Raw genomic sequence first — 19,557 nt, 5'->3', positions numbered from 1 at the left:
CGAAAGAATAGATATGTTTTAAGCTCGCGGCGAAAGGTCCGGAGGTCTGGAAGTTGTCGAAGTCCTGGGGGAAGCTCATTCCAGAGGGTAGGTGCCCCCACAGAGAAGGTTCTCCCCCTGGGGGTCGCCAGCCTGCACTGTCTGGCTGACGGCACCCTGAGGAGGCCCTCTCTATGAGAGAGTACCGGTCGGTGGGAGACAGAAGGCGGTCCCGAAGGTATCCCGGTCCTATGCCATGGAGCGCTTTAAAGGTGGTAACCAACACCTTGAAGTGCACTCGGAAAACCACAGGTAGCCAGTGCAGCCTGCGCAGGATCGGTGTTATATGGGAGCCACGAGTGGCTCCCTCTATCACCCGCGCGGCTGCATTCTGAACTAACTGAAGTCTCCGGGTGCACCTCAAGGGGAGCCCCATGTAGAGAGCGTTACAGTAGTCCAGGCGAGAAGTTATGTGTGCCAGGCCAGACCTCTCATCCCTCAAAGGATCAGATATGAAGAGAGGTTTATCTCAGGTTGACCACACGGCTTCCAGTGACCAGGCACTAAGGTTGAGTCCATAAGCGGTTCTGGAAGACAGAACTAGGACCAAAGGCCAAATATACTCTCTCCATGAGTGGTTTACCACAACCTCGTCACACTTCCTGTTCCTACCACAACTGAGAAGTTCTATCCGGCACCAGAGCTCCCCAGCCTATCTCCTACAAGCCCCCCCTCCCCAATTGGGAATTTACTCTCAATGGACTAATCATTTGGGGGCCATGGCCCCCACCCCCATCTCCATGGGGGCTGTAGGGAGTCTCACAGCACCAAGAGGGCCACTTGGGTCCTATCTCCAGTCCAACCTCAACCTCCCTCCTCCATCTTTCTTGGTCACACATTCCTGGTAGCTGTGGCTGGATTACAGTAATCTCCTCCATAGCTGCACAACTGCTCCAGGTGCAGGCAACACCCGGAATCGCTGACGCTGAGCGCTCCCTCTCCACCTGCAAGACTGATGTTCTCCAGCCTCCTGGAGGTCCAGGCCTGATGGTTCTCCAAATGATGCCTCCACCCCGCATCTAAAGCCACATCTCCATAACCAGCACACACGTATGGTGCTATCCAGCTCCTGTGGCTTGTCACAAACACGCAACTTGTTCTGGCCTGACCTTAAAAAACTCAGTCAGCAGCTTTCACATTCCTCCTCAGCTGCCCCTTTTCCAACCTGAACTTCCGTCTGTCCACACAGAGCAGAGTTTCTGGTCCTCTGACCAGCCTTGCTGCCCTTCCTTGAACTTTTCCAGTTTTCACGCACTCTTCTTTAAATGTGGGGCCCAGAAGTGGACACGGGACTCCTGGCCAAAGCAGAATAAAGTGGGATGAGGTGGGGAAAACACCCTTCTGTGGCTCTCGCTGTTTTGTAGCCACATCAAACTTCATTTTGCAGTCGTCCACATCCCACTTTCAAATTTTGCAGGCAACTCAGGGCACAGGATCTTCCTCGTGGCAACCCTCCCTCGGCCAGGCGACTCCCATCTCTGATGGCGGAGGCTGCTCTTCCCTGAGGTGAGATGTTAGCGGTCGTCTGGGGAATTTCATGACGGTCGGCTACTTGCAGCTTATTTCACTAACGTATCAAGATCATTTTGAATTTCATGTTTTCTGTCTTCTAGGTCATCTGCAAATTGGTTAAGCATTCCTTCCTCCCCTTCCTCCAGGTCATTAAAAAAATACTGAAGAACACTCAAACACACACACAATATTCTCATAACTTATTAAGAAATAAAATAAGATGCTGCTTATATGGACTTGGCAAATCCAGTAAGAATGGTTTGGGTCCGTCTCCCCTGGAAACCAGGGGCCTCTGGATCCCGCCCGCCCCTCGAAACCAGTCTGGTTTAGGGCCCTTAGGAGGGGGGGGTTTGATACGCAGGAACGGTTGTGTCAGCTCTGCTCTTCCTCAGGATGGCCTCTGAATGGCTTCTGAAGGGTCTCCAGAAGATCAGAACCCACCCAATGTTGCCCACCCCCACTCTGTTTATTTTATTTTATTATTTTATATTTATTTAAAATAAAATAAACAAACAAACAAACACATTAGTGCCCACTCATCTTACCAGAGGGTAACTCTGGGCGCCTTACCATTATATATACAGTTAGAACATAAAAAGTTAAAATCAAATATTAAAGCCAAGGACCCATAGGGAGGGTGGGGGTGCAGTGGGGGGGATGTGGGATACCTGTTAGGTATCCTGAATCATTTCCATAATGCAGGTAAATGTTCCGCCTGCCTCTTTACCCAGATCAAAGGAAGCAGCAACATCCATTGCAACCCAGGAACTTCAGAGAAACGGGCAGCAGAACTCTACCCCGTGTGCTACTTGAGGCTGGGGTCTGCTGGGAGCCCAAAAACCCAGCTCCGGGCCTACCCTGGCCAAAGGGACCCTGGGAGGCTTGGGGTCTGGGGATCGTGGCCCCACACTGCCAGAGGGGCCACTGGGTGGGTCCTGAAGTCAAGAGACACTTTGCCCAGACCCTAGGGGGAAAGGCGAGGTTGCCAGTCTGGGGCACCTACCCTGTACATGGACAGGTCAATCCGGAGAGAATTGTGCAGCTGGTCCAGAAGTTTCACAAATCGCTCTTTCTGTCAGGCACGGGAGAAAACAGAGCAGGCGTCAAAAGGAATTTATTTATTTATTTATTTATTTTATTTATTATTTAAATTTGTATTTAAATTTCTTTTGCTATTTCTTGGGAGGGTCTGAAAACGGTTCCCCCCCACAAGGAAAGGCATCTCGGGAGGTATGGGGGGTGGGGAGGTCACCAATAAGATTGGCCCATTTGAGGAGGAATTCAACTCAGGTTGAAAGGCCGAGTCTCCCCTGAGGAGTAGCTGCCCCTCCGATAGGTCGTGCTGCCACGTGCTGCCAACCTCAGAAAAGTGTGGGGCAGCCCTACTTCTGAGCAACCCCTGAGCGTTTCAGAGGCATTTTCTGTTGATGGCTTCCTTTTCTGCTCAGGCCCGCAGGCTCTCCCAGCGGTTCAAGCATCAGGAGATCCATTTAATTTCCTTCATGAAAAGGACCCCCCAACCCCCATGGGTAGCAGCAGCAGCCGCCACAGGTCCCCAGAAAGTGACCCCGGTTGAGGCTGAACTGGGGGGGGGGGACTCACCCCAAAGTTTGAGGCCGAGAAGCGATCAGAGGCGGAGACCTGGGTGGAGGCCGTGGTGTGAGCATAGTAAGCATTGATGTTGGCCAGCAAGGTGCTCATCACGGCCGGCACTCCGGGACACATGTATTTGGACGAAAGACACGCAAAATGCCTGCGGGGGGGAGGGGGGAGCAGAGGCAACGGGCGTCAGGCAGAGGAAGCCACAGGGCAGGAAGCAGCCACACCGGGCCCTCCTCTGAACGGCTCCCTGGTCCCCCTGGCCACAACCACCTGCCCTTCCCCTCCCCTCCCCTCCCCTCCGAGCCATTGGAGGCTGCACCAAACTCAGTGAGAGCCACAGCCACCCAACCCCTGCAGACAGCAACTCTGACAGATTCTGCTGTTGCTGATGAAAGAAAGCTCTGAAGTGAGACACCCCACCCCCCGCACAAAGCCCACCCACCCACCCCGCTCCAATTCTACTCCCTCTTGGACAGTGGGCAGAAGCAAGAAAGGGGCAGTTCTCTGACCCCTCCCTCCCAGCCTCGGCCTTCCTTCCAGGTGTTCCCAAGGTGGGGAGACCAAGCCCAGCACCGCAGAGCGAAACCTTCTCCTACCTGGGGCCCAGGTAAAAGCAGGGACGGCCCACCTCTACCCTCCCTGGGACGTGGACCCCAGGGTAGCCCTATTCTCAGTCATGCCCCCCCTCACCTAGAAGGGCCAGCTCTGTTACGGAGGATCAGTTCCCTCCCTTCCTTTTCAAGCGCCCCCTTCTCTTCTTCACATTGGTTTGTGCTGACTTTCATCAACCCTGCCACCCCCCCCAGCCCAGCCCAGCCCAACCCATGTTTTGAGGATTCTGGCTTTCTTTTCTTGGCCCTTTCTGGGGTGCCATGAAGGGAGGACACACCACTTCCTTCTGGATGAGCCCAGAGGAACTAAGGGGCTCTGCAGACCCTGCCGGGCAGCTGAGCAGGAATCCTGCAGCCTCAAGAGGAGGAAAAACTGCCCCCTTGTTGCTGGCGCCCTGGTTGGGCACATCTCCTGCAGCTCCAAGGGGTTGGGGGACAAAGGGTCAGCCGAGCTGAAGAACCTCTCCAGGGTTTAGGAATCAAACCCGCCAGGCTGGCTTGGCTGCATCAAGGCTGAGCCTGTCCCTCGGAGGCTGGTAAAACCGCTCGGCACAGGCGGCACCCGGGACTGAGGCCGAGGGCCGGGTGTGGTCGGGGACTCACGTCATGGCTTGGTAGATGGACTCGATCCCGTAGCGCATGGCAAACTCATCCACAATCTCCTGGCCGATCTCCTCAAAGTAGACCTTCCAGGCGTCGTCTCCTTTGGCCTCGGGGATCTTCACCACGCTGTTTCCTTGGACGTCCGTCAGGTAGTGGAAGAGGTTCTGGAAGTGAGACCCCAAGAGGGTCCGACCAAGGCGGGGGGGAAACCCAGATGCATACCTCGACTCTCCCCCTCCCCCCCAGTCCAGGTGTTGCTCCTGCTCTCCACACCTCTGCACTTCTCCTCCAGGGCTGACTGAGGCTGCCATTTCTAGGTTGCCCCTATTGCCCCTCCTCTGGCTCTGCTCTTGGGGAGCAGAGCTCAGCCGGCCGCCATGCCTACCTCGTGAAGGCAGGTATACTGGACGTGATAAGGAGCCACCTTCTCTTCACCTTTGATCTCCACGCTGATCTGCAGCCGAATGGCACCCGAAACAGCAGATTTGTCTGTCCTCTTTTCTAGAAGGAAGACCCCCCACGTTCTCATCCCTGCCAGCCAGGGACCCCCAGCAGCCAAGACTGATGGAAGGCCCACCTGGCCACTCTCTGCCCCTTTCAAGGGCCAGGTGGGCTCTATAGACCTGTTGCAGCCGGTAGCACATGGGCTCCAGGCCACCCATCTGCCCTGGGGCAAGAGGGGCAGGAAGATGCAGCTGGCCACAAGAAGGGTGTTGTGCCCCTGTGGCCACATTAGCATGAGGCTAGAGTGGGTCCCGCAGGAATGGCAGCGCAAACCCCCTCCTCTCCTTTCCTCTCCTGGCTTTGCCTTGGGAGGACTGGGATAGGATTAAAACTGCCAAGTCTGGGGAGCCCTGGGATATGGGGATCTTAAGTGGGGTGTGTGTGTGCCTGGCCTCCACTGTTTCCTTCCCTGGAGAGGTTCCAAGGTTGCCAGCCTCTTTCCTCTGGCTGGAGATTCCACCACAACTGGCTTGCAAGAGGGCATTCTGGGGCCCCATTCTCTGGGGTCCGAGTAGTATTCACTTTTCTTTTCTGAATGAGACCCTCCCCTCTCTTCCCCTTGAAATCTTTCTGCCGCCTCCGCCCAGCCAGGAAGTTCTCACCCTGAGGCCTTGGACAGTATAAGAAGTTTTTAGTCCAGTTGCGGGGAGGGACATCTTCACCATCCCAGCACTGAACTCTGCCTCCTCCTCCTCCTCCGCCCCAAACTCCCCCCACCCGTCCTTCTCAGCCAGGCCGCCCCAAAGCCAAGGACCTCCCAGCTGCCACCTCTGTGGAAGCACTGCAGCCCTCCCCAGCCCCCCCCCCAAATCCCCACATGCTCTTCTGCCAAGCTCCTCGATTCCTTCCCCCGAAGCATCTGCGGACAAGAAGGACTCACCCAGGTTGTACCAGACATCCATCTCTCCACTCAGTGTCCGGACTTCAATGATGGTCTGGCCCAAAAAGTCATCGGACTCCCTCTTCAGCCGCTGCTTGACCCGGGACTTGATGTCATCGTCTTCATCCCAGACTCGCACTTTGATCCGATCAGAGGAGTTGTGGCACTCACTGCAGGGGCCGGGGGTGGGGAGAAACAGCAAGGTCTGTGGTCTTTCCTTTCCAGGTCGCAAGGCAGCCACAGGCAGGGAGGCAACCCCCCCACCCAGCACAGCCCCCAAGGAATCCAGGCCCCTCCGGGCTCAGGGGGCTGCCTCTTCTCGGGTCTTGGAACCCCAATTTTTGGGAAGACAGCTGAGGGGGGGGGGGCAGGCTGCAAAGGCCACAAGCTGTGCTCAGAGGGCCCTGAGCAGTGGGGAAAAACAGCCACCAACTGGGAAGGGAGAAGCTTTCCTTCAAGATAGAGAAAAGTAAAGCCTTACACTTAGGCAAGAAAAATATCCCAAAATACACATATAGACTGGGTGAAACCAGGCTTTATAGCTGTAACCCTGAGATGGATCTTGCAGGCTTAGTGGACAATCAGCTAAATAAGAGCCAGCAGGGTGCGGTGGCAGCCAAAAAAGCAATGTAATCCTAAACTGCATTAACAGAGGGATACAATCAAGATCAAGGGAGGTACTAATACCACTCTTTGAAGCCCTAGTAAGACCACATCTAGAATACGGCATCCAGTGTTGGTCACCACACCATAAAAAAGATGTTGAGACCAATGGTTAGAAACTAATCAAGGAGAGAAGCAACCTGGAGTTAAGGAGAAACTTCCTAACAGTAGGACAATTAACCAGTGGACAGCTTGCTTTCAGAAATCGTGGGTGCTCCAGGGGGTTGGACTAGATGACCCACAAGGTCCTTTCCAACTCTGTTAATCTGTTATTTTGTGTTATCCCACCTCTGAATGGTCCCAAGGCCCTTGGGCAGCTCTTTCTCCTCACCAACCCCTCGGGGAGTGAGTTGGGCTGATGGCACCCAGGGAACTTCCGAGGCTAAACTAACGTTTTCCCCTTTGTGCCATCTTGGACTTAAACCTGGTGGCTGCTTCTGCATGACCTTGGTGGAAACTCGGAGAAGGCGGAAGAGAAAACCTGGTGGCTAGGCATTAGTTGATATAAAAAAGAAATGACCCCCTCCCAGAACTCTGCCCTTGAGCAGTTGCTTCCTGGGATGCACCCGGAGAGAAACGATAAGGGATGCTTGGGGGAAACCTAGTTCCTAGGTGCTTCCTGCGTGGGAGACGCTCTGGGGCCGAGGAAGGAGGTGGAGAGACCGGGCTCAAGCCTCGCTGGCTTTTCTATGCAGGGGCCGCCTGTTGCCAAGCAACCCAAATAACAGGAGGAAGAAAGTCAGAAAGTGGGTCACACACAATGTGCTGAGCCTTCTCAATCAGAGTGGTGCCCTCCCACTGGCAGCCGGGAGACCCTGTCCCAGGTGGGCCCTGCCACCTCCAGGCCTCTCATGGGGGTCCGACAGTCTTCCCATTCAGCCGCTCCTTGTGCCGGGCCCTGCCCCTCCTGGCACTGGGGCCCCCAAACACACTGAAAAGATGGGGGTGGGGGTGGGGAGGTAACCTGGGACCCCAGAGTGCTGACAGGAATGAAGGGGCTCCATTTTGCTTGAAGGCAGCACGAAGAAGGTCCTGCAATTGCCTCAGGAGTACAGACAGGCTTCGACCTACAACCACAATTGAGCCCAGCATTTCTGTTCTTAAGTGAGACATTTGTTCAGTGAGTTTTGACCCATTTTACAACCTTCCTTGCCACAGTTGTTATGTGAATCAGCGCAGTTGTTAAGTTAGTAACACGGCTGTTAACAGAATCCGGCTTCCCTGTTGGCAAAAGGGGATCACGTGACCCTGGGACACTGCAGCTGTCATAAGTGTGAGTCACTTGCCAAGCCTTTGAATTTTGATCACATGACCATGGGGAGTGGGACGCTGCAAAGGTCGTAACTGTGGAAAATGGTCATAAATCTTTTTTCAGTGCCATTATAACTTTGAACGGTCACTAAACGAACCGTTGTAAGTCGAGGACTACCTATATTTGACCACATAGACCAACCTCTGAAACAGGGCTCCAGCAGAGTACTTAATGGGAACCCAATGCAGCTGGAAGGCCAGAGCAGCCGTTTCCTATCCAAGAGGGGCCCCTGCAGCCTGGCTATGCAAGAGCAGCCTTGAATCTCTGGGCTGGTCAGAATTGGAATAAATAGGAAGATAGCAGGAAAGGCCCCAGAGGTCTTCTAGTCCAGCCCCCTGCTTTGCAAGAATGAGGTGGCTGGTCATTTAAAAGCACTTGTGGAAAGGACATCCACCTCCCATTCGAGCTCTCAGGGGGTGTATGTGTCCTACCAAAGTGGGAGACACCCCCCCCTTTAATCTCACTGCTGCAGGACGCCTGTGAGAAGTATGGCTGTGATGGGAAGATTCTGGAAGGAAGGGCAGGAGAGCGTCCAGGAGTCTTCCAGCCCCCTTAATCCCTGATGAAGCATTCAGACCCTCCTGCCAATGTTTATCCCAGCCGAGGAGGAGATGCGAGGGGCTTCTCTGCAGCAGATAATCGATCTTGGCTCACAATCATAAGCCAATTGGATTGTGATCTACGCTGGAGACCTTGGGAAATGTCCTTGGACTCCCTAACCTTCCCTGCCAGAACCAGACAATTACATCTCCTGCAATCTGGGCTTTGGCACGATTGCTCCCCGATATTCTGGAGACAGTTTTGCCAGGGGGCTACTGGGGTCGACCCTCGCTTGATGGCGCACAAAATTCCCCCATGAGATGGGTTTTAGGACTGGGTCCCCTGCACACCTCTCTGCAGCCCGGCTCCAGCCCCAGCAGGCCAGCCAATGTCAGGGCCAGCCACGGAAATGGCCTCTGACCTGGCCCTGACATTGGGCAATGAGCACACAGAGCCCACCCGGCCGAAAGCACCAGGTAGGAAGGAAAGGAGAGGACGAGGGAGGTTATGATGGACCTTCTGGGCAGGCAGAAGATACAGGCTGGCTCTTTCTGCCTCAGACGACCAAGGTTACAGAGGGACATCCAAGAGTGATGGCGGGGGGGGGGGGGGATTATCCTGGCATCTACTGAGAAGCTGACTCTGCCGAGAGTCAGAAGCCACTTTCCTTGAGAACAACTTCCATTGTCAGGAGGTAGAATGAGCAAAGGTTGCTGCTAATATTGGCCGAAGAAGAGAAGGAACGTATCCTTCAATCTAGAGGAGAAGCAACCGAGGAGCAGAGGCTGCCTAAGGGAAGAGTTCCATCCAAGGGTTCCGGCTCTGAAGAGACACAATGGGAAATCTTGCAGCATGAGCAAAGCAAACAAAACGAGTGAGCGATTCCCTTCGGGAAGAAAAGCGAGAGAAATCTACTCAAGGCAGAGAAGAAAAGGAGCCCAAAGAGCATCCCCAGAGACCGGAGGGATGCTGACCCGACATCTCCCTCCCCAGCCATACCGGAGGATGAAGGGCTCAGAGCCCACCCCCACAAACAGCTCTCCAAAAGCTCTGCCCCAGAGGTTGGGTGGGGGCCCAGTGGTTAAAATGCTAGGCAGCCCTCCAGTTCCAGCACCCGACCCGGGACGAGCTGGGCCAGCCGTTTCCTTTACCGCTTGCCATTCTCCTCCATCAGGTCCCAGCAAAACCTCCGAGGGGAAACTACTGTTCCAAGTGCCACTGAGGAAGGGTAACGCCCAACAATGGTGGGCACTTGCTGGCTGGACCAGTTGCCAGCAATTGCCTGTAGCTCTTCCAAGACCAGCCCGGTGGTTTCTCCCCCACTCCAGCTGGGCGTCCCACATCTGCCTTTCGGCTCCCCTCGGTCTTGCCAGGTCATCTGTTTTTCTTAGCAGCCAAGACTCTGACTGCCTTGCTGATATCAGAGCCACCTTCGCTCCCCCCCGCCCCCCGCCCCCCGTCAACTGTGGGTCCCCTGAGCAGGCTGGCTGATGGTGCCTTCCGAACTCTCTAATATTAGCCTAAATCTTTCCCTTTTCCCTTGATGTGTTCACAATGAGCTCTCCTTCCCTTTCAGACTAACATCTGCCTGCGTTTCTCAAATTGGTAGAACGTCAGCCTATTATATTAAGATTCCGGTTCTGTCCTCCTGTTTCTCCCCCTGGAATTCCTCTCCCTTTCATGGCTTTCTGCTCCCTCTGAGGAACAATCAAAGTGAGGAGCCCTCACAGGGCCACTTTGGGGTCCTTGCTGTAACCCTGCATTTTCTCGCTCTCCCCGTTATCCTTCTGATGGCAGCTCTGTAATCTCGCCTTAATTTGGACGTCTCCCTCTCCACGTGAGCCTCTGTGCTTCCTTGAAGATCTGAAGGAAACTTTGCTTGCCAAGGATTTAGGGCAGGGGTCCATCAATTCGCATTCTCTTGCATCTCCATCAGCAGAAGGACCCTCCCTTCCTCAGTCTTCCAGGCCGTATTGCGCCTTTAAACAGTTCAGTGGGTGTTTCACCTGCACCAGGCGGATCCTGAGCAGGGCAAGAGGCCCTCCCTAAATTCTCAGGAGGTAAAGGAAGCGGATTCTGTCAATCTTGCTGTGCAATAAAAGATAATTAGCTCAACTGGTTGTGTTTCATGCCTGGTCTACCTGGTAAGGCTGACCCACTTTGCAACAGAAGTTCTGGTTTCCTAGTTTGCTACCAGACAGAAAAGTCATTTGCTCCTTTACTTCAGACTGTATGAAAACTCATCTTTCCGTTGGAAACGAAAGACTAGCGTTACGCCATCACTTTTTCTAGGGTGGGTTTTAGAGTTTCCTCTCCTGGAACGTATTTTTGGTTGGTTACAGAGATGGTATTCAGCCAGTTCGCACCGGGTCAGGCGAACCAGTACCGGCAATTTAGCCTGGGTCACCGAACTGGTAGTGACTTCTGACTCGCCACGCCCCCCGCCTGGTCGCCGCTCACTTGCCCCTTCCGGCTGCTCGATCCTCTCTAGCTTGCCCCGCCCACCCCCGCCCTATATATGTTGCCTTCGCCATGCAGCTGAGCTAATCGCCTCACCAGTCACCTCACCGACGCCCACTCAGCTCACCAAAGGTAAGCAATGAATGCCGCCTGCTCGCCCTTCACCTTAGGTCGGGAGCTGGGGCCAAAGGGGCAAACCATTCCCTGAGGCCCTGGAGCTGCCACCCGCCTCGGTTTGGTTGGGGAATGTACCATTCCCCAGCTCCGGCCTTGCCCCAGAGGTCTGCCCGCTTGCCGCCTGCTCTCCCTTAGGGTTAGGGTTAGGGTTAACCCTAACTCCTTCAGAGTCACTGGGCTGTAATCTCCCCACTTCCTCCCCCATGACCGCCTCTTTTGTTGTCCCATGGCCACGACCTTACCTTCCTCCCGCGGCTGGTTGCCAGGGAAGGCAAGCCAGGGCTGAGCTGTCATCGCTGCTGGGCTCCCTGCCAGCCGGCATCTCGCCCCCCGCCCCCCTGTTGCAAGATGCCTGTAGCCGCCATGTGTTTTTTTTCGGTGCAGCTGGAGTCCAGTTGCACTGAAAAAAAGATGCAGCGGCTGCAGGCTTCTTGCAGTGAAAATTACCAACCTCCGGTTCCACTTCTCCAATGCGCCATCAGCGTCACCCTGTTCTATGTGCCGGCCACCTGCGCACAGCCCATTTGCCCAGAGAAGTCCGAGCGGAGCGGCACAGCAGGCAATGGGGTGCGCCTGCGTACCCGGCGCATAAAACAGGGCAGTGGCGGCAGTGGCGTGTTGGAGGAGCGGAGCCAGAATTTGGTAATTTTCACTGCAGGAAGCCTGCAGCTGCCGTGTCTTTTTTTTTTTGTCTTCTCCTCCCAGCTGCTGCCTTTTCGCAGCCGGAACCGAGCCAGCAGCAGCGGCTGGCTGGAGGCTTCTTGCACCGAAAACTACTGGAAGTTTCCAATGTGCTGAAAAAGCTGCTGCCGTCGCCGCTCTGTTCTTCAAAATTTTTCCTACCAGGTTCTGTGGGAGTGGCTTGGTGAGGTCATGTGACTGAGTGGCCGTAGCTGTGAGTGATGGTAAGTTGGCCACGCCCACTCAGTCACATGGACCCACCACCAGGCCACGCCCACAGAACCGGGAGTGGAAAAATTTGAATCCCGCCACCGGTTGGTTAGTTGTTCGGTTAAAACATCAGAGGCAACTAACATTATTTTGCGAATGGAAGAAATATTCCCCATTTGCAAGTCCTACATTATGTTTCTTCTCACCCCTTCCTTTTTCCCTCTTTCACTGTCCCCTCCCTCTTCCCCCCACCGACTGCGGCACCTTTATCCTCCCCCTCCTCCTCTGGCCGAACCACCTGCAGGAACAGAGTGTGGCCATCAAGCTTTGGTGTCCGAGCGGGAGAGACCCCGACTGGGGACAGAGGCGCCTGGGGTGGAAGCCCAGGACCAAAGGCAGGGCCACTAGTCCTGTGCAGGGAAGGAGAAGCTGGCCAGAAGAAGCTGCTCTTCAGATCATTTGTGTTGCTGGGATTGCAATAAAATCCTCTGGTATTCAAGTCCTAGAATTGTTGTGAGATGCCGACATATGGGGAGAATTATCGCAGGCACAGGAAGCAGCCACATTGGTTTGCCTTGGAGGGTCCCAGGGGGAGAGACTTTATTTATTTATTCTCCCAGGGGGAGAATAAAATCCTCTGGTATTCAAGTCCTAGAATTGTTGTGAGATGCCGACATATGGGGAGAATTATCGCAGGCACAGGAAGCAGCCACATTGGTTTGCCTCGGAGGGTCCCAGGGGGAGAGACTCGGTGGGGCAATTGAGACCAAGAGGCCACCACTTCCCCTCTCTTTTGGAGGCTGGACTCCAAGCCCCATAATGCTGGCATCTGCCTCTGAAATCAGATTTTGTATCGTAGGAAACCAACCATGCCTGCATACGTAATAAACGATAATGCCAGTATTTCTCTCTCATTGTTTTTAAAAGCAGCAAGTCAAAGACCGGGGCCGGGATAGCTCAGGCAATAGAGAAGCCTGTTATTAGAACACAAAGCCTGCAATTACTGCAGGTTCGAGCCCGGCCCAAGGTTGACTCAGCCTTCCACCCTTTATAAGGTAGGTAAAATGAGGACCCAGATTGTTGGGGGGGCAATAAGTTGACTTTGTAAAAAAATATACAAATAGAATGAGACTATTGCCTTATACGTTGTAAGCCGCCCTGAGTCTTCGGAGAAGGGCGGGGTATAAATGTAAACAAAACAAAAAAAAAAGAAAGAAAAAAGAAACATCCAGATTTTTATGGCTTTGGTATCCCGAAGGCCAAGATCTCGTCATGCTTCCTAACAGAACTAAGCTGAGAGCTTCCCACCTTGTCCTGTCTGGTCCAGCAGTCTGTCCTCTAGGCACAAGGAAGCCCTCCAATCTCTGGCAGATGCCCCCGGGGGAGCCCCAGGGCCACCAAAGCTCCCAGACTTCTCTGAACTCATTTAGCCTGTTTTGAAGCCAGCCTGTTCCAAATATTTTCTTTTTTTCTATCCTGATTCTTCCATTGATTCAATTCCATTGGCGGCTTCAGGTGGGTGTTTCTCCTTGATCACTTTATCCACACCATCCATAATTCTGCACACCTGCATCCCGTCCCATTCATCTTCTTTCAGGCCCCGAAGCCTCCAACGTGTCCCCCCCCCCGGAGACTTCTCCCTCTCCACAAGGCTCCTTCTGAGCCCCCCCCGGAACTCTGCATGATGCTGCAGATGTGGCCGCACCACTGGTTTATGCAAGGCCACCCTAATGTTGGCACCTCTTTTTTCAGTACCGTTTCTTACGACGCCCCGTGTGCCGATGGGCTTTTTCACTGCAGGTGATGCTCATTGAACACTTTTGCTGAACTGCTTCCCCTCACCAGTCCCTGCTAGTAACAATCCCATTATTTGTGTGTGCAGAGAAGAATTTTCGCACTCCGCGCAACACGTTGGTGCCAAACCTCACATGCTCTTAGCTCCAAAAGGCCTCGAGTGCTGGAGAAGGCTAGAAAACCCTCTAAGCACCACCGCCTGCAGAGCCCCTGACGACGGCCCCTCTTGGCATAATGAGGGTTCATTATCCTAATTACATCGCCTCCCTTGTTTGCCACCTCCAGGAAGAAGCCCAGGGGCTCCCATCTCTGCCAGAGCCCGTCAGGCGCTGATTATAGGCCTCTGGAGGAAAAAGGCAGGAAGAGAGCCAACCCTCCAAACACCTGCGCTGAGCAGCCGAGCCGGCCAGCCTGGGCTGCTTCCTGAACCACAGGCACCCCCACCCCCCGAGCGCCATTCAGGGTAGGCTTTGCCACCCGCAGCCAGCCTCCCGTCTCCTGCCCTTCCTCTTGGGCACCCGTTTCCTGGGGGCTGTCTTGGGCTCGGCTGCGGCTACGAGGGGTCCAGGGAGCAGGAGGAACACACCCCGTCATTCACTCCCCAGAAGGAGAGGCAGGCAGGAGGTGGAGGGAAGGGCTCTGGGCACACAACCCCTGGGGGGTCACCCCAGAACGGGACTCTTGCCCTGGCTCCAAGGACGGCCTGCTTCCCCTCACTCAGGGTCCTTGGTCGGGAGGTGGGAAGGGGCCCCTCATTTCAGAAAACCTCCTGTGTTGGGTGAGAAGCCACGGATGATGGATCCCTTCTGGGAATTGTGGGGGGGGGGGGCACGTAAATCCAAGAAGTAAAGAGATCAACATGTGATCTGCCTGGAACACCTGATATGACGCAGGGGTTGCTCCCGACTTTCCCTCTTCCCAATCCCTCTTCCCCCACCCCTTAGTGCCCACTGCAACGGCCCCTCTACACAAACACACACACACACACACACACACACACACGTTATGAGGGAGCAGAGGAAAGCAGCCCCGAGGCTGCTGATACTCACAAGTGGAACTTTTCCTCCCAAACGGGATTCAGGTTCCCAAAAATGGTCTTGGTTCTTTTCTTCGTTTTCCCCACCTGGACGGTCACGTAGGGGTCGCTGGAGCCGGTCTTGTCCTTGGCTTGCAGGCCTTGGGCACAGACCACTGGGGGGGAGGGGGGAGGAAGAGGGAGGGAGGGGTGAGGGGAAGGCCAGGAAGCGCCCCGGAAGCTGAGCCGGCTCTGGGGGAGCTTCAGCAGGGCTGCCCCCCCCTCCCAGGGCTCTGCTTCTCCCCCCCACCTGTGATGGTGATTTTGGCCGACCACTTGGAGGTCCCGTCCAGGACGCTCTGCTTCACCACCTTGATCTGCTGCCCGTGGGTCACCTTGCTCTCGCCAAAGACGTCCCGGATCAGGTCGAAGATCTCCGGCTTGTTCCGCTCCCGGATCTTCATCCGGTCCTTCATGGCCATGATGATGTTCTGGGTCCGGTCCTCCGCCCCATGCTTGGAGCACTTCTCTGCTGCTCCTGCGGAGGGGAGGGCTCTGGGCACACAACCCTGGGGTCACCCCAGAACGGGACTCTTGCCCTGGCTCCAAGGACGGCCTGCTTCCCCTCACTCAGGGTCCTTGGTCGGGAGGTGGGAAGGGGCCCCTCATTTCAGAAAGCCTCCTGTGTTGGGTGAGAAGCCACGGATGATGGATCCCTTCTGGGAATTGTGGGGGGGGGCACGTAAATCCAAGAAGTAAAGAGATCAACATGTGATCTGCTGCCTGGAACACCTGATATGACGCAGGGGTTGCTCCCGACTTTCCCTCTTCCCAATCCCTCTTCCCCCACCCCTTAGTGCCCACTGCAACGGCCCCTCTACACAAACACACACACACACACACACACACACACACACGTTATGAGGGAGCAGAGGAAAGCAGCCCCGAGGCTGCTGATACTCACAAGTGGAACTTTTCCTCCCAAACGGGATTCAGGTTCCCAAAAATGGTCTTGGTTCTTTTCTTCGTTTTCCCCACCTGGACGGTCACGTAGGGGTCGCTGGAGCCGGTCTTGTCCTTGGCTTGCAGGCCTTGGGCACAGACCACTGGGGGGGAGGGGGGAGGAAGAGGGAGGGAGGGGTGAGGGGAAGGCCAGGAAGCGCCCCGGAAGCTGAGCCGGCTCTGGGGGAGCTTCAGCAGGGCTGCCCCTCCCCCCCCTCCCAGGGCTCTGCTTCTCCCCCTCACCTGTGATGGTGATTTTGGCCGACCACTTGGAGGTCCCGTCCAGGACGCTCTGCTTCACCACCTTGATCTGCTGCCCGTGGGTCACCTTGCTCTCGCCAAAGACGTCCCGGATCAGGTCGAAGATCTCCGGCTTGTTCCGCTCCCGGATCTTCATCCGGTCCTTCATGGCCATGATGATGTTCTGGGTCCGGTCCTCCGCCCCATGCTTGGAGCACTTCTCTGCTGCTCCTGCGGAGGGGAGGGGAGGGGAGGGGTCAAGAGGCAGGAAGAGAGGCTGGCAAAGCCCCCAGAAGGGACCCTCCCTGGTTTCCTGGGCTGCGGGAGACGGGAGCGAGTCTTTGGGTTACAGTGGCAATGGGGGACCAGGATTGTTGTTGTAGCTAAGCAAAGTGGTTGAAAATGCGGCATCATGTGACTGCATTACTTAGGGTCGGCAACCCTAATCCTTAAATCCTCAGGGACCCGACAGCTGACTTCCAGCATCTCAGGGGCTGCCCCAAAGAAGTCGGGGAGGGTCAACCTGTCCTCCAAGGTCCTTGAAGGCAGGACAAGAAACAACGGATGGAAACTAATCAAGGAGAGAAGCAACCTGGAATTAAGGAGAAGTTTCCAGACAATTGGAACCATTAATGAGTGGAATGGCTTCCCTTCAGAAGTTGTGGGTGTTCCATCCATCACTGGAGGTTTTTAAGAAGAGACTGGACAGCCACCTGTCTGAAATGGGATAGGCGATAGGGTCTCCTGCTTGAGCAGGGGGTTGGACTAGAAGACCTCCAGGCTCCCTTCCAGCTCTATTCTGATTGACGGAATCCTGGCAGTCCAAGCTGCCGTCACAACTTGAGGATTGTGTGGGTCATTGAAAGAAGTCTCAGGCAAGAATGTCGGGGGTGGGCATGTGGGTGCCGCAGGGGCTTGGAAGGAATGCAGGGCTGAAGGGCAGCCCAGTGAGGGCCGCAGGAGAGCCTGCAAGGGCCAAGGACCATTTGTGGATGGGTGTGCATTATGGAGCATGAGGGCCATATGGATGGGCTGAGCAGCCTTCTCCAAGGGGTGGCTCTGCAGAGGAGCTGGACTGCAGCTCTCCTAATTCCTGGCCACATTTCGTCGCGAACTAAAAACACATCTCTTTATCCGCGCGGGGCTGGCTTAAATTAGTTTTAATGGGAAATTTTATTAATTTTTAAACGGGGTTTTTTAGTATGGAAATTTTTAATCTCAGGCTAATTTAAATAAGTTTTTTAAATGGTATTTTAATCTGTATATTGTATTGTTTTATTTTGCCTGTACACCGCCCTGAGTCCTTCGGGAGAAGGGCGGTATAAAAATCAAATCAAATAAATAAATAAATAAATAAATAAATAAATAAATAAATAAATAAATAAATAAATAAAAGCCGACCAGGGGGAGGCAGCTGGTGCAGGGAGCCCCGGGCGCCCGTCTCCCGAAAGGGAAGGCCCCTCCTGGGTCCTGCCTGGGCAGCTCATGGGCAGCCACCCCTGGAGAAGAGTCCAGGTGCCTGAGCCCGTCTCCCCCCCACACCCCCGGGAAAGGGCCCCCTGCAGGAGGGAAGGGAAGCCCCGCAGGTCCTTCAGAGAGTTTGCCTCTCCCCCGTATGGAGGTATGGAGGACATCTGTTGGGTGGGAGGGTGAGGCCTGCATATGATTTGTTCTTGGAACCGAAAATAGGCTTTGCGGTTTAAAATAAAACCCATCTTCCCTGGCGCTGCGCAAACATTTCTTGACAGAGGGACTCTGATGAAACTGGCACTCGTCAAGGCTGCGCTTTAATCATCGATTCGACACTCAGCACCAAGGCTGCCGAAAAAGGAAGGCGCCCCCTCCCCTCCCACGGGCTTCCCGGCTTGGCACAGGCCCCTCCTGAACCTATACCCGGTTCAGAAGCCCCCCCCCCACCTCTCAGAGAGCCCCACAAGCTTCACTGCTTCCAGGCTTTCTGCCATGGCTTGGCCTCCTTCCAAAGGGGGGGGCAAGGAGGGAGCGCAGGCTGAATAGAGCAACAATTGGGGGGGGGGTTTGTCCCAAAGCTTCTGTTGCCGGGGGGGAGGGGGGCTTGGGACCCAATCTCCCTGGTCTTAGTTCAACCTGCTCAGCCCCACCCGCCCTGCAAGCCCCTCTCCCAATGAGGGCCCTTCCGAACTGACAATGCAGGCCAAGAGCCGTGAAGAGGAGTCGGGGCGCCTGAGCAGAACCCCAAGACCTCCTATTCCCCCTGTTCGGCAACAGAGCTACTGGAGTCCATCTTTGCTCATGGTCTCTGCTTAAATTCTCAGCCCGGATCCCAGATTGAGAAAGAGGGTCCATGCACAAGGCACTTGATCCCCCGTCTGCCTCTGTGGAGCAGGGAATCCCTCTGCCCGGATGGTCTCCCTCCCATGCACTGGGGAAGGATCCTGTGTGGATAAAGGGGCAGGCCCTGATCCTCCCCCGGCCATGACCTGTCCTTCCCTAGCAATGCCCCTAGCAGAGATGGCAAGCTGAAGGGGAGGCCAACATACTCTGGCACCCTGAAGGGTTTACGGTCTTTTGTGTGGACACAAAAATAGTCCTTCCTGGGGCCCCCCTCCCCCCCTGCAGCTTGGAGTGCTCCCCCTGGGGGCCTCGGCCTCCCCCCCCCACTCACTCTGCAGGCAGTCAGCGTTGAGCAGGTCTTGGCACTTCTCATGGCACTTGACCCCACATTCCGTGCAGCGCATCCCTTGGCGGGCGATGCCCCACAGGAGCCCCTCGCACTCGTAGCAGTAGGTGGGGGTTGTGGCGGTCCACACCTCAAACTTATGGGGCGTAGTGCAGGAGATGGGGTAGATTAAGGCTTGGAGGGTCTTCTTGTACACGTGGGATTTCTGAAAGGAAAAAAGAAACCAACCCCTTTTTCTCAGGGAGACGTCCCCTCCCCGCAACCCCAGAGATGTGAGGTGGCTGGCCGTGGCGCAGACCCCAGCCGGGAGGTTCCTGCAGAGGGCAGCACCCCTCCCATGCCAGGCAGGGCCTTCCCAAAGGGGGGCCAGGAGTGGGCTCACATCTTCTAGAAAATATCTCTCCTGAGCACTGCACACCACCTAAACAAAGACCCCCAACATAGCCACCCCACCCCACCCCCATCCTTCCCCTAACCCCTTGCTGTGGGGATAGCCCCAGTGGCTCATCTGCCAGGGAGGGAAGGGGCGTGATGCACCTCAGGGGCGGCCTCAGAGGATTCCCCCCCACCCCCACCCCAGCTGCTGTCCGGCCTTACCAGCTCTTCGTCCTTGAGGGACGTCCGGGTAGCCATGGCCGAAGTGATGCCCGCCTTCCGCGACTGCACCAGCGACTGGAAAAGGAAGCAGTTATTGGGAGCTTCAGAGGGCTGTGCAGGGGAAACCCCTCAAGAGAGAACCAGCTGAGCCCTCCTGCCACCATCACCGGTCTTAGCTTCTTCCCCCCAAAAGGTCCAGGAGAAGAAGGCCTCACGGGTAGATCCCCTCCTGGGTGCCATCCCCAGCTATCCTACCGGGAAGGGTCTCTAGCTAGGAAGGAGAAGCCCTCTCCTGGATTGGCCATCTGCAAGCAGAGACCCTCAATGCCTGGAGGGCCCCAGCAGCGCCCCAACCAGGCTCTCCTCTCCCCACCCCACCCCCAGGCAAGGCAGTCCAGAAGGCCAGACCCAGCAGGCCTGGAGCCCCGAGGCCCCTGGGGGCCAGCCCCGCATGGA

General features: G+C 55.5%; 1 protein-coding gene across 1 annotated transcript in view; it reads right to left on the bottom strand.

Moving 5' to 3' along the window:
- Positions 1-19,557, bottom strand: part of LOC131190759 (uncharacterized) — a 148,802-nt gene that overhangs the window by 28,258 nt on the left and 100,987 nt on the right. The window contains exons 16-24 of the mRNA XM_058168114.1: positions 19,102-19,176; positions 18,490-18,709; positions 15,849-16,076; positions 15,568-15,709; positions 5,752-5,921; positions 4,753-4,868; positions 4,368-4,531; positions 3,154-3,304; positions 2,555-2,623 (exon numbers count right to left, since the gene is read on the bottom strand). Of these exons, the coding sequence (XP_058024097.1) occupies positions 2,555-2,623; positions 3,154-3,304; positions 4,368-4,531; positions 4,753-4,868; positions 5,752-5,921; positions 15,568-15,709; positions 15,849-16,076; positions 18,490-18,709; positions 19,102-19,176 (1,335 nt within the window). The remainder of the gene's footprint in view (positions 1-2,554; positions 2,624-3,153; positions 3,305-4,367; positions 4,532-4,752; positions 4,869-5,751; positions 5,922-15,567; positions 15,710-15,848; positions 16,077-18,489; positions 18,710-19,101; positions 19,177-19,557) is intronic.

This window comes from Ahaetulla prasina, chromosome 2 (genome assembly GCF_028640845.1).
Source record: "Ahaetulla prasina isolate Xishuangbanna chromosome 2, ASM2864084v1, whole genome shotgun sequence".
In the NCBI taxonomy this organism is placed as follows: Eukaryota; Metazoa; Chordata; class Lepidosauria; order Squamata; family Colubridae; genus Ahaetulla; species Ahaetulla prasina.
The sequence above is the reverse complement of the archived record's forward strand: the minus strand, read 5'-3'. Positions and strand labels throughout refer to the sequence as shown.